The sequence below is a fragment of the Brachypodium distachyon genome, chromosome 4 (assembly GCF_000005505.3).
Source record: "Brachypodium distachyon strain Bd21 chromosome 4, Brachypodium_distachyon_v3.0, whole genome shotgun sequence".
NCBI classification, from domain to species: domain Eukaryota; kingdom Viridiplantae; phylum Streptophyta; class Magnoliopsida; order Poales; family Poaceae; genus Brachypodium; species Brachypodium distachyon.
The window spans coordinates 40,812,576-40,827,199 of NC_016134.3; the positions used below are offsets into that span (position 1 = coordinate 40,812,576).

General features: G+C 48.9%; 2 protein-coding genes across 2 annotated transcripts; one reads left to right on the forward strand and one right to left on the reverse strand.

The window, feature by feature from the left end:
- Positions 1-357: 357 nt before the first annotated feature.
- Positions 358-2,282, reverse strand: LOC100838528 (putative alpha-L-fucosidase 1). The gene is made up of 3 exons (XM_003578412.4): positions 1,653-2,282; positions 1,321-1,560; positions 358-1,219 (listed from the first exon to the last, which is right to left on the reverse strand). Exons 1-3 carry the CDS (start codon positions 2,198-2,200, stop codon positions 541-543), a joined length of 1,467 nt encoding a protein of 488 aa, XP_003578460.2. The 5' UTR covers positions 2,201-2,282; the 3' UTR covers positions 358-540.
- A 9,059-nt stretch (positions 2,283-11,341) lies between these two features.
- Positions 11,342-13,469, forward strand: LOC100829634 (3-ketoacyl-CoA synthase 4). The gene has a single exon (XM_014902109.2). It carries the CDS (start codon positions 11,618-11,620, stop codon positions 13,082-13,084), a length of 1,467 nt encoding a protein of 488 aa, XP_014757595.1. The 5' UTR covers positions 11,342-11,617; the 3' UTR covers positions 13,085-13,469.
- The last annotated feature ends 1,155 nt before the right edge of the window (positions 13,470-14,624 follow it).

Consider the following 14,624-nt stretch of genomic DNA (forward strand, 5'->3'; position numbering starts at 1 on the left):
TATAAAAATCTACTATATAAAAATCTACTATTCCATAGTATACAAATCCACGGCACTTATTTCGGGACGGAGAGAGTAAAATTCGTAGAATGTCATTTAATATGGGACGGAGAGAATTTAATATGGGACGGGAAGAGTAACAGATGTTGTACTAAATTTTTTTTCAATAGATGTTAACATACTGCTTTGTACTTTGTCAAATTGGCATTGGTTGAGTTGTCAACATATACTAGTAGCAGTAGCACGACGCTTGAAGCCTCGAATGGTGGTTGTGAAGTTCAATTACCAACCTCAAGCAGTTGCAGCACCAAGTTTTAGCAAGAGCTGGTTTAGAAGCTGGTTGTAACGCGATCAAAATTTCGGCATTTAAATCAAGCAAACCCGACGTTTTGAATATATGAATTCATGTTTCGATTTTGATCGATCCAAAAGAATGCAGCTGTTTTACCGCCAGTGGGGCATGGGCCGACGAACTGCTTGGTCCTTCTTTGGGACGACGTCGACGGCCCACGCAACAACAATTATTGGACGACAATCACATCACATCACGTTAGTTGCGAATGGGTCGAGGTGGAGGCCCACCGCCGACACCAGCGGCACGCCCCGCCTTGCAACGAACCATATCCTCACCGTCTTCCCGGCGACGGCTACGGGCAGCCGGTGCAGCCGCTTGTGCCCCACCGTGGTTCCATTAGCCACAACGGCCACCCCGTCCACGTACACCTCGTGCCGCTCCACCCGCTGCCCGAGCACCACATGCTCCTGTATCCTCACCACGTTGAACGCCCTCGCCCTCGTCGCCGCCGGCCGCCGGAGCTCGATCCAGTACCCGTTCCGCCGCCCGTCCTCCGCCGTCGGCGCCCAGTACGTCTCTCCGGCGTCGTCGAGCAGCACGTTCCCCGCCGCGAACCCGGCGCCGCGCTCGCTGCTGGCCCTGGCCGTGCTGCCCGCGGCGAGATCCGTGGCGAAGATGCGCGTCACGGTGGCGCGGAACTCGCGGAGCCTGGCGATGTCGCGGGCGTCGACGAGGCCCGTGGAGTTGGGCGGCACGTTCAGCAGGAGCACGCAGTTCCGGCCCACCGAGTTGTAGTAAATCTCCAGCAGCTTGCTCCGCGGCTTGGCCGTCTCGTTCTTGTGCCAGAACCACCCCGGCCGGATCGACACGTCGCACTCCGGCGGCACCCAGTCCGTCCCCCTCGGGTCGCCGTTGTTCAGATACCTGACAGATAAAACACAGATCGGATCCATTTTGCAGTGTGTTAGGCGCCATTGGTCGATGGTTAAGAACAGAGCACGGAATTCTTTGGCCGAAGTGTATACTTCTCGATGCCGGTGGCCCCGATTGTGATCATGGAGCGGTTGACGGTGGACCAGCAGGTGGCGCCGGCGAAGCCCTGCTCGTCGCCGACCCATCGGACGTCGGGCCCGGCGTCGGAGAAGATGTTGATGGAGCTCTGCAGCTGCCTCACCGTCTGGAACCACTCCTGGAAATGGTACGTCATGTTCGTCGCGTTCTTCCCCTTGGCGCCGTCGAACCAGATCTCCGACACCTTCCCGTACCTACACAATCCACAACAACATCTTAAATCATACGAATGGAAATTGGAATGCGATGCGTGGGTTCAGTTCAGGGGCAGGGCAGGGGCACTGACCGTGTGAGGAGCTCGTGGAGCTGGGCCAGGTAGTACTCATTGTACTCGACCTCCCGGCCGTACCGAGCGTCGTGGCGGTCCCAGGGCGAGAGGTAGAGGCCGGCGTCGATGCCCCGCGCGTGGGCCGCGTCGGTGAACTCGCGCACGACGTCGCCGGCGCCGTTGTGGAACGGGCTGGCCCGCACGGAGTGCGCCGTGTAGGCGGAGGGCCAGAGGCAGAAGCCATCGTGGTGCTTGGCGACGAGGATGGCGAGCGAGGCGCCGGCGGCGGACGCGGCGTCCATCCACTGGGTGGCGTTGAGCGCCGCCGGGGCGAACATGGATGGGTCCTCGGCGCCCGTGCCCCACTCCGAGTCCGTGAACGTGTTCATCCCGAAGTGGAAGAACATGATCACCTCCCGCCGCTGCCACGCCAGCTGCGCCGCGTTCGGGATCGGCAGCACCGGCAGCGGCGGCGGCACTCGCGGCCCCGCCCCCGGCGCTGAGGAAGCCATGCCGGCTGCGGCGGCGGCCACTAGGCACAGCAGCGTCAGTGACGCGACTCCCATGTTATATATCTATCGGTCTTCCGTTGTGGAGTCGGGCGCAGGAGCAGCTGAGCTGGTATGTATATACAGTGACAATGCATTTTGCAGGAATGTAACGGACGCGCGGCGCGCGATTCCGGCGGAAGAGAGAGTGAGAACTGAGACGTGACACGGCAGAACGAGACGACGAGCGTGGGCACGGGCGCATGTGAATCTGCCGAGTACTGCTAACACGTGCGACAAAATCTCTGCACCATTTGTTGTCCGACGCAATACATCAACCATCGATCAAACTAACTATCGTATGGCTGGACAAAGCATCGTACAATCGTCGTCGGACGGCAATTCATCGTATGCAGAGTACCTGTACTTCGAGTACTGCTACATGTACGACAAATCTGCCTGCTGCGTCTCACGGCTTTGGGTTTGCAGCCGGCGGCGACGACGACAGCGCATGTGAGGCGTCCCGGCCAGGCACGTATCGGAGACCCACGATCGCCGCTTGGCCTGATACGAATCTGGTCTGGTCTACGAGGAGATTAATAATCTTTTCTGCCATCGATCGAGTTTCCCTCCCCAGGATTATACTTATTCCACTTGCGGAACACGTTGATCTGGGATCCATCATATTGCTGGCTGCCGGAAGTCAAGGTCGTATCAGCGGTCGCCTGGCCTCCATCTTGCGTGCCGCCCGGATCGCTGGACCATAGTGCATAGACTCAGTTATCGAGAAGCAAAAGTACTCGTGTTTCTCTTGGAGATCTCGTATACTATCGTGTTTCTCTTGCCGTGCCACAGCCCATCGGCAGCTCGGACCCGAACTTGAACCATTGCGTGAGCAACCACTAGAGCTTTTGCTTCTCTAACTAGCGTACTACACCCGTAGAACGGTAGAACCGTAGCAGTCATAGTCTGCCGTACTAAACGCTCGCACCCACCAAATTTGCAGCTGTTGGGCGCGTGCAGCAAACACACTGCTTCAGCCTCCGCATGAAAAGCAGTCTCCCGGAAGAAAAGAAATCCTGGACAAGAGCAGATTCTCCAAAAGAAAAGAAAATGCAAACAAATTAAGCCCACTTCACCCCAGCCAGTTCCTTAATAGTATTAGTATTGTTGCCATGGTCACGTCTCACAAGTCATGAACGCCCATCCTCCAGATCTAGGGAACCCCTTCAGCTGGACTGCTGGAGCAGACCATCTCTGTACGGCCTTCAGTTTTTCATTTTTCTTCCCAGACAACTTGTCGATTGCTTTGTTTTTCTTCATCGAAACGGAACAACTTGTCGATTGTCGAATTCTTTAGCGTGTCCTCTTGCCATGTGCTTTACTTTGATGCCTATTGTCTCACCATTCTCCGGTTCCATACAAGCATCGAGCATAGCGATTTCTGATCTTTATCCATATGACCATATCCAGTATGGGTTGCACAAGCGACTTTGGAACCCACTTGCACTCTAGCAAGATGTGGCCACTAGCTTCATCCAATCTCCTCCTACGTACTACAAAGTAGGCAAAGTGTATCAATTTGGATCCGCCAAATATTCGGCTTAACTGGCAAGCGAGGATTAGTTTCAGTTTTTCTTCTCCTTTTTCAGACAAAGGATTCAGGATTCAGTTTCAGTGCGCAGGGCTCTTCCGGAAGAGAGCAGTCCAGTTTTTTTTTTTTTTGAGGGAAGAGAGCAGTCCAGTGTTGGAACTGGAAGTAACGCAACCTCCTTACTTCGGCTTTTTCAGTTGTATAGAGGCCTGTCACCATCGAGAGAGAGCGGGACAAGTTGTGGGCCAACTGTATAGCCCACCAGCCCACGGTAGCAATATATCTCAAAGAAAAGAAAAGTTGACACTACTGGCTGCACGGCCCGTGCGGGTGCCAGAGCACTCCCGTCCAGAGCCCATAGCTACTGGCTCCATTCGGCGTGTGCCGACGAAGTCGTCGTGTCTCCGGGCTGGCGTACGGACGGACGGACGCGGCACAATAGTAGTGCATGCCAGGTGATTTCCTACGCGTTCCGGTGGAATAGTTAGATATGTAAAGAATCAATTGGGTGTTTAAAATGCAAAAGCAACAGAAAAAACATATTACATTATTTGACTACATTCAGGTTTGAATTTCACCATAAATCATAAATAGGCCGGGCGTAGACTGCACAAATCATTTGCAGACATATATTGCATATTATAGATCACAAATGTACAGTACAGGTACATAGTCAACAGCAATTAGCAAGTCTTGAGGACATCATGTAGCCATGGAGCATGGATCCTGGTAATTGTTCTTTATACAAAGAGAAGCAAAACACCGCTAATAAACAGACATGACAAATGAATTGCATCACTGAGATTAGTTGAGCAGCAAATATCTTTATATGATCTAGAAAAGAACTACATTCATGCAAAAGAGCTACCTTCCCGCATTATACCGAGCAGCAACATGTTGTAATGATGGCAGAAAGTCACTTTGATAAATATAGCTGTATTCCCAACAAAAAAGGCATAGATATATAATCAACACCAAGAATTCATATAGACTGTAAAATTTGGTTGCATAGGTTAGTTGTGCAGGCAAAATGAAAGAATGTGGACACAATAGACTGACATAAAAATATCAATCTATGAACATGAACTGCCCAATTATACTATAAAAGATAACCAAAATGGTCATCCTGTAGAAGTTTAGAGGTCCACCATATATGAATGAATACTTTGTTCATTATTTGAGCTACAGCTATATTTTTGCATTTGTGGGAATGCCTGCCCTCACAGGCACCAAAAACTTTAAGCAACTGTCCCAAGGAAATATGGGGCTATGTGTATGTGTCATGCAAGTAATTCCATGTTGTGTAACATGAAAATTGAATCAGATTTATATTTGGATTGATTTGAACTACTCATGGAGTTATGCGTACCGGAAACCAATTATCTTCTCTTTTCACAGTATATTATTATTCACCACAACTACTGATATTTGGTTTCCATAAAGCACTATGGGTAGCAAAGAAACTGAAAGCAAACGTCTAGGGAGTTGCAGGGGCGGACGCAGGACAAAAATCGAGTGGGGGCACCCATGTTTAGGGAAATCATGCTAATGTAGTATTAAATGCCTAAATATAACACAAAGTCTAGACAGACTATCACTGAAGTGAACTAACCTTTATTGACAAGTGAGAAAAATGACACTGAGATAGCATAATATGACATCATGTAAATTAATGCGGACTGGAGACAAATTGCAGTTGCTTCCCAAGTAATAGTGTTACCTGTGGAGAGAAAATATGAGTTAAGTAGTACTAGCTATATAAACAAATTACTAATGACAGTAAACAAAGAAAGGGAATAAGCTACATTACACTGCATTCTTCCCACGACGATTTTTCATCTTGTGGAATTCATCGACTATCACTTCATTGGTGATTGTGTCTAGCATACCCTTTTCTACATAGCAAATCAGGCTATGGCTCATATAGTCATCCCCAATTTTGTTCCGCAAAGCATTTTTCACAATCTTCATAGCTGAAAAACATCTCTCGACGGTTGCAGTGGCAACAGGAAGAGTAAGTGCTAGTTTTAAAACCCTATAGACCAAATAATAGGAAAGATGCTTCCTTGTATCCATCATCAGTTTAGCTAAATCAACTATGCTTTCCAAGATAGCAAACCGTGTATCATGGAGTACATTATCTATGTACAGGTCCAGTTCATGCTCAAGAGTCACCATATCCATGTCACTAAAATCATTTGGGTAAAATGTCGCTAATTTCATCAACTTCTCCTTGTCAAAACAGCTAAATAAATCACTCGGGCTCAAAGCAGATATGCATATAAGCAAGTCGGAATTCACCTCATTGAATCTATCATGGAACTCTTTTCCTAATAGATCCAAAACAGCAAAGTAACAATCTATACGAAAGTGATGCTCATTGTTAATGCCGGTCTTTTGTCTTGGCTTGTTTGGATTCACATATTCTTTTTCCATGTCCAACATGAAAATGTCATGCTTATTGCAGAAGCAGTATACCTTGTTCAAAAGAGAATCCCAGCCCTCATCAGTTCTAAGCTTTTCCAACTCTCGCTTGGTGGATTCCACATCTGAAACTGCATTTAAAATGTCTTTGTCCTTTCTTTGTAATGTTTTTGACAGCCCATTTGTCAAAGCTAAAATCATCATCATCATATGTAAACAGAATACAAATTCAAATGACTGAAAATATTTTAATAGACCATTAGCTTGCCGTCTCTTAATTCCATCGGTGCCATCTTCCTGAACATATTCTAAAACTTTAACAACTGAAGGAAACATCTTTGACAAGCCCACCAATGTTTTATAATGAGAGTTCCATCGAGTGTCACCTGGTCTTCGAAGAGCAAGTTCTTGGTTCAGTCCGGTTCCTGTAGCAATCTCTCCACTTCCAATTGCTTTCCTCACTTCTTCTTGGTGACTCTCTCGAAGTATGTCCTTTCTTTTGCAAGATGAACCAACCACAGTCAACAAAAGTGATATCATATCAAAGAAATCCCCAACGTCAATATTTTTCTTTGCAATGGCCACAACAACCAGGTTAAGCTTATGAGCAAAACAATGTGTATAATATGCAGAGCTGTTCTCTCTCAAAATTTTAGCTTTCAAACCATTAAATTCACCTAACATGTTACTTGCGCCATCATAACCTTGGCCTCTCACTTGGTTTAGACTCAAACCAAATTTTGCAAGTATAAAATCAATGGAAGACTTGAGATAAGAGGCTGTTGTCTCCTCTACATGAGCAACACCAACGAAACTTTCATTTAATACTCCACTTTTATTGACATATCGAAGAACCACTGCCATTTGTTCTTTGTCCGAAACATCTCGACACTCATCAACCAACAAGCTGAACACACCACCATTGCCAATTTCTTCCCTTATAATGTCCAATATTTTTCTTGTAAAGCACTCTGTAATATCTTTTTGAATTGATGGAGACAACATTTGATTATTATGGGGAGCATTCTTAAATGCCTTGGCAATAACATCATTATGTTTGATAGTATAATCCATCATCTCTCGATAATTTCCTTTATTTTTAGACTCCTTTGATTCATCATGTCCACGAAAAGGCTGTCCCTGATGCAGCAAGTACCGGGAAACATCAATTGTAGCATTTAAACGAATGAGATGCTCATTTTTCTCAATTTGGCTCTGTTTATGCAAGGCTGCAGGGATTGACTGATCCTTTTTCATTAGATCCTCACAACCTTTGAGTGCCCTGTTATGAAAACTATTACGGTCACCAACATGAGTCACCAATCACTCTATCTTATTCCATGAGTTGAACCCATCTACTACAAATGCATCATGACCATGGTGATTGTCTTTGATGCCGTCCCTAAACAAATAGCAGCAAAAACAAAAGGCTTTTTTCTCATTGGGGTCGTACTCTAGCCAATTAGCATACTTCTCATACCAATCTGGATTGAAGCGCCTTATCTTCTTATTTTTCCCAAATGGGGTATATGCAAACTCACAATCACGAGGCTGAAAAGGTCCCCAACATAAGTACTTCCTCCTTATCTCTTCCTGCTGATTGGGGTGATAATCTGACATCCTCTTCCTTTTACTTGGATCTCTCGGAAGCTTGTTTAAGTCAATTAGTTCAGGCACTCCAGAATTCCTTTTCAAAAATCTGTCCACTATCTCCCTGCCAAATAAATAAAACATTTACTATAAATGACCATCTAATAGATTCTGCAGACAAGAAAAGAAATCTGTAAAATAGATTGATGACAACCGATAACCTTGATTTGGGGACAACTGACGGAAGAAATTGGGGACAATGTGAGCAACCGGCGCCTGGCAATTAGCTTGGCGCCTCCGCCCTCCGGTGATGGGCGTCGCCGTGTCGGGCGATCGGCGATTGGCCTGGTGGCGTTTATGGCTTTGTTTCATATACGAACCGTCGTACCATGAAGTCGAAGCGTCAGCCGTCAGGCAGAGAAGAAGCAGCGAAACGCCTGTTGGTATATACATGCAAGTACCTAGCTGGGTTGTCCATGGGCCGTGAGTCAGGTCCAACTTGTGCAAATAGACAACAGGGAGAGATGGACTGGGGGCATACGTATTACTTGACTGGGGGCATACGAAGCAGGGAACGGAACACCTATAAGGGAAACGAAAAATTGACTGGGGGCCTGGGACCCCAGTCACGTCAACGTGCATCCGCCCCTGGGGAGTTTTATATATGTATTAGCATATACATGGAAGATATGCCAGTCGAAAAAGAAGAACTGAATCAGCCCTCAGTAGACTACCAAAAAGGTGAATGCAAACAGCTATAAAGTTGAATCTACATGGCGTATATTTCAAAGGATCTGCATCAGGAAGAGAATAATGTTAGTTGATTCTACGATGGAGTCTGTAAAAGGATCTTCATAAAACAACAAAACGGAAAAAAAATAAGGAAAGGTCGATTTAAGGGTAAAGAAGGCAGCCTACATGTATTAAGCAAATATTTGGGCAACATCATAATAAGATTCCCTCATTCTTGTGCAATGATTCACAGTGCAGGACTCTATTTAAACATATGATTCGATAATTGTTTGATCCAAGGACACTCATCCAAAAATTTCAATATTCTTTACCTCACATGATAAATCCGAACAATACGTAAATGGCTAATGGGAGCCATTCCTCCTTCGTGAACAAATATATCTGAAACACTGTAGAAGAAAATATAAGTGTGAGTGAGGTTGAACATAAATATGGATTCTTGCAATATTGTTTTTAAAGGATGAGTGAAATAATGACATTTGTCGTGTAGATATTACTATAGCAAGCAAATTAAATCGAACTAATAAAAAAATAAAACCGAACATATATATAATCGACTAAACATAAAAAAATCTGGTCGTGGCAAGTACCTGCATAGAGTTGAGCTGATGTGGACCGCGGATATGAAAAAAATCCCACGCGGACTGATGGTCTATCCAATGTAAGTATTGATTGGATAATAAATTACAATTTTTGTAGAACAGCCCAGATCTGCAAAAGGAAGTGTATATGTGAGCACAACAGTACTGATCACAGCAAGATGACAATTGGAAGTGCTTCTTCTTTTTTATCCTCCTATGCTTGTAACCTCTGAACTGAGGCTGCAACGAACTGTCAAGGGCAAAAATGTTTTGAAATTGCAGGAAGTCAATTATGATAAATACATACATGAAGTGATTGATTTTGTTTCATAGAAGCACATTGATACCACGCCAGGGAGGATCTTTTCATCTACAATCTCTGCTGCACGAAGGAACATCAGTTCACATGGGAATTTTATCGATCACCTATGAAGCAAAACCTGCAAGCAAGTAAAACGATCTGGGCAGAGTGAATATGACATGGAGAAGCAGATGGGAAGATCAAAGCACAGATGAGCGCAGCGAGAAGCTTAACTAATAATACTCATCTTATTCCGGAGGCGTCAGAGACTCAGAGGGACCACGAACTCCTGGGGGGGGGGGGAGACTGCGGCTCGCCAACTCAGGCGAGGGGAGGGTGTGATGTTGCCACCGGTGGCTTTTTTTTGCTAGGGATCTAACACCGCTGCATCTGCTTGGTAAACATAGGCACGGTGGCGAGGGGAGGAGAAAGAGGGGGTGAATATAGAGACGCGGTGGGGGGGGGGGGGAGGGAGGAGACGCATTCCGGAAGGGGACTCATGCACGACAGCCAGCTGATGGAAGCCATTAAAATGGATGGAGCGCCTCTTCACATTCTGCCGCAGGTCACCCTTACGGTTACTGGCGCATTGAAGCTTGGGAGAGGAATAATAGCGGCGGCTACGTGGAAGATGAGAGATCATCCGGCGATTTTCAGTGCTGGCATGGAGGGACGGCCCGGACGCCCGGCCAGCAGGCAGCAACGCCGCTATCCCTAGCTTTTTCCCTGCCGGCGAGGAAGTTACGGTGTTTATTTTGTTTTTTTCAATTGACACCGAACATGTGTTTTTTTTTATTTAGAAAAACCGAACGTGTGGCTCTGCCCTTCGGCCTTGGGCCATGAAGCCTTGGAGCACCACAACCCTCTGCCCCTTGGCTCGGCTATACAGACCACTAATTAATTGGGCTGGGCTAATTAGCATCGAGAGAAAAGACTCAGGTTAGGAACGCTAAGCTTGTAAGAACATACTAACTCCGTTCCATAATTTTTGTCGAAATCTTGCATGTATCTAGACACTTTTTAGTAATAGATACATCCATTTTTAGCAAATTTGAGACAAGAATTATGAAACGGAGGGGTAGTTAATAAGGATTGGCCTGCCTCCACTCGAGAGGAGCTTCCCCTTCTAGCCACTCAATTAAGCTTGTAATATAGCAAAGCCATCCATAGCTAGTTCTCTCTATCTCACAAACAAAAACAAAACACCATAGTTGGTACGGAGAAGATCAAAATCTTTTGCCATGGATCGGGTAGAATGCATATTCACTTCATTACATTTACATGTTCGAGAAAACGAAAATTCTGGTCACAAAGGCGAGAATCTCCCAAACTTCAGCACGAATAGAGGTGTGTCAAACTATTGAGTTGGCGCAATCTGCTTCAATCCGGCAAGACCCACCACGTTCCCCAATGAAGCCGAAGGAAATAGTTACTATTGCTATGTCAGAATTAGAACATTGGCTCCTCGGTAGCCGGTAGCATGTGGAGTGTCTATACCAAAATACCATGGATTATTGTATCTACAGCGTAGTATGAGTCCTTTTGCCTCCTTGCTGGCTTGCTACCGGTGGCCTGAGCATATTGCTCACGCTCTAGCCAGCGGCCATTCCCATGCCATGCGTCGTGCATCGTATAATACATTGAGCATTGCTCCACTTGAATAAGAATCCAGTAGATCGGAGGACTCCTGAGCCGCGGAGGCTCACGCACCGAGCGCAGCGAAGTCAGCAATGGCCGGTCCTGCCTCTGCAGCTTCAACATTTATCCCCTCAACTGCATCGCTGCCCACCGGTTCGTGGTGGGGGTGACCACCCGATCGTTTTTTTTTTTTGAAACCTCGATTCAATTCGTTCTGGAAGGGTATCTCCGTCCACTGTTCCCGCCCAGCTCCGTCCGTCCTACGATCTGGAATCATCACCACGCATCTGGTCCGAAAGGACGGACGCGGCATTAAATCCGCCTCAGCGCCTCTGTGCACTCGCCACCCAGTTCTCAGTCCAGTCACCTCAAGTAAAGTGCTCGACGGTATCTAAATTTATCAAAATTGGGACCAAGTCGAGTTCGAATTCGTTAATCCGTCGCAGCAGCCAGTGGTGGTGGTCGATCCCCGGCTGGCTGCTGTCTGCCCTCAACGAGAACTCCTTTCATAATAAAACCCCTCCTTGCCCAGCATCAGATACACACTGACACTGCACAAACACCGCCGCTACACGCGAAGCCAGTGGCCTAGCTAGCCAGGAAACGATCTCGACATGGTGGCCATGGACATGGCTCACAGAGACCACCTCCACGCGGCGCTCGACGGCCTCCTCGGGCTCGCCGCCCTCGCCTTGTGCGTCCTCGCCGAGGCCCTCGTGTTCGCGCTGCGCCAGCACGCGGCGCTCTACCTCGTGCCGGTCTCCACGATGCTGCTCCTCTGCCGTTACAGCCGGCGTCGCCGCGCCGCGGGCGGCACGATCGGGCTGGTCGACTTCTCGTGCCTCAAGCCGCCCCGCCGGCTCCGGCTCCCCGTGGCGGGCCTCCTCGAGCACTTCAACATCATCGGCTGCTTCGACAGCGGCAGCGTGGAGTTCATGACGAAAGTCATCGCGGCAAGCGGCATGGGCAACGAGACCTACTTCCCGCCGGCGCTGCACTACATCCCCCCCGCGGCCACGCACGCGCACGCCATCCAGGAGGCCCACATGCTCTTCTTCCCCACGCTGGACGACCTCTTCGCCAAGACCGGCGTGCCGCCCTCCGCCGTGGGCGCGCTCGTGCTCAACTGCAGCGGCTTCTGCCCGGCGCCGTCGCTCACCTCCATCATCGTCAACCGCTACCGGATGCGCGGCGACGTCAGGACCTACAACCTGTCCGGGATGGGCTGCAGCTCGGGGTCCATCGGCGTGGACGTGGCCAGCGGCGTCCTGCGCGCGCATCACGGCGCCATGGAGTACGCCGTCGTGGTGAGCGCCGAGATCATCACCATCGGCTGGTACAAGGGGAAAGACCACGGCAAGCTCCTCCTCAACTGCTACTTCCGCACGGGTTGCTCCGCCGCGATGGTGACGAGCAAGCAGCGAGGCGGCGTGGAGGTCAAGTACCGGCTGGTGAACGTGACGCGCACGAACCAGACGGCGGACGACCGGAGCTACCGCGCCGGGTACAGGGACGAGGACGAGGAAGGCATCACGGGGTTCACGCTGGGGCAGGGCGTGGGGCGCATGGTCAGCGAGCTGCTGCGCGCGCACCTCGTCACGCTCAGCGTCTCCATCCTGCCGTGGCGAGAGAAGCTGCGGTACCTCGTGGCATTGCTCGTGTCGATGCGGCGGCGGCGGCGGCAGGACAAGCTAGCAGGCACCAGCGGCGGCCGCGTGCCGCTGCCGGACTTCCGCGCGGCGGCGGACCACTTCTGCCTGCCGTCGTCCGGGCGGCCGATGATATGGCGGCTGGGACAGGGGCTCGGGCTGGGCGAGAGGGAGATGGAGGCGGCGCTCATGGCGTTCCACCGGTTCGGGAACCAGTCGGCGGCATCGCTGTGGTACCAGCTGGCGTACCTGGAGGCCAAGGGGAGGATCAGGAAGGGCGACACGGTGTGGCAGCTCGGCATTGGGAGCGGGCTCAAGGCCAACAGCCTGGTCTGGGAGCGCATCGCCGACGCCGACGAGGTCGCCGGCGGGCTCGACTTGACGGGGCCGTGGATGGAGTGCATCCATCAGTACCCCGTGTGGGAAGCGTAGGAGAAGCATGAATTGATGCTTCCTCGTGGTGGCTACGTACTACGTATGCGTGCATGCCATCGTGCCATCTTCGACCAATCGGTGCTGTTTGAAGAAGAAGCCAACAGAAGAGAAGGGATGACGACTGCATGCGGTGATCGAGTCTATTATCAACATGGTTCGATCATTTTATGAGTTAATCGAGTCTTTTAATTGCTTCGATCATTTTTATTCCAACTCCAAGAAGTGTACTAATACTCCTCTGTATTAGTTTGGTTGTAATGCTCCAAAACCTTTTCTTCCATGAAAAGGAAAATTATACTGATAGGCCAGGTGCAAATGCTACATTCACGGGAATTTCCTTTCCCCCTTTTCTCGGAGAGCGCAGGCGGCCAACTTTGTTTGATTCCTTTCTTACCAGATTTTCATTTCTTAATTGGGAAACCGGTAAAGAGATATGTATACTTTTAGACAATTGTCATTAATAGTGTACCCGTATTATTCTGCACTAACATTTACTCCAATTGATCAACGATAGTACTCCCTACACTGGACCACACACGTACCCTGCACGAGAGTAGGGGCATGGTCAGTGTGTGCGTTGTTGGCCCTAGCGGCCTAGCCCCGGCCGGCATCGATCCCATGAACCCACGGTCAAAACCTTTTGCCAAAGCATCTTCCTACTCCCGTAAGGCCGTAACTAGACCTCGCTTCGAAAAGAATTTCTTATCTCGTATAGTCGTAGTACTGGTAGTAGCAATGCGTGGCGTACACATGAGTATATTTGTGGGGGAAGTGACCTGACGAGAGATGTACGTACCTGAGTAATAATAATCAACCGGCGGAAGAACGTTAGGTTGCAAATAAGTGTGCCTGCGCCCGGCCTGCCTGCCCTGCGCAACGTTTCTGCGGCAGCTAGAGTAAATGAGGTGGTACACCGGCCAGCACTGATAGGCCGGCCTCTATACGTGCATGCTGGTTGGTACGACGGCATTAAAGCCGACGGATCGATGAGGAGGGACAATGCACGCACGTTGTCAAGTTACCACTGGCCTATCTCAGCTGCCCATGGCCTCCTCATGCAGGCTCTGTCGTCAAAGCTGGTTCAGCCAGACTGCTTCGGAGGGTCAGGCTAGCTTTCATTTCAGTATCCCCAGCAAAAATTGTTCAAACAGCAAGGCGGTAGATGAGCTTGAAACTTTCGAATCGTCAGAGAGTAAATAAATACCAAGGGCAGATCAACTTTTTTATTTTAGAACTTAGCAGGAGCTCTGCTTTTTCATTAAAGTGGACAGAAGATATACATCGATGGATGAAAAGAACCCATGCCAGCCAATTACAAACAACTGGACGGTTTCAAAAGACGAAAAGGTCAGATCAAAAAGACACATTGGCGTATTGCTATCAAATGTTTTAAGAGGGCATGCATTTTTCCTATATAGATCTTGCTACATGTCGATGCCGAAGGAAGCGCCAATGCGATTGGAGAAAAAAACAATTGTGCCAACATACCGCCGCCGCCTCGCCGACGCAGCCGAGATAAACCTAGCTTCACCGTTTG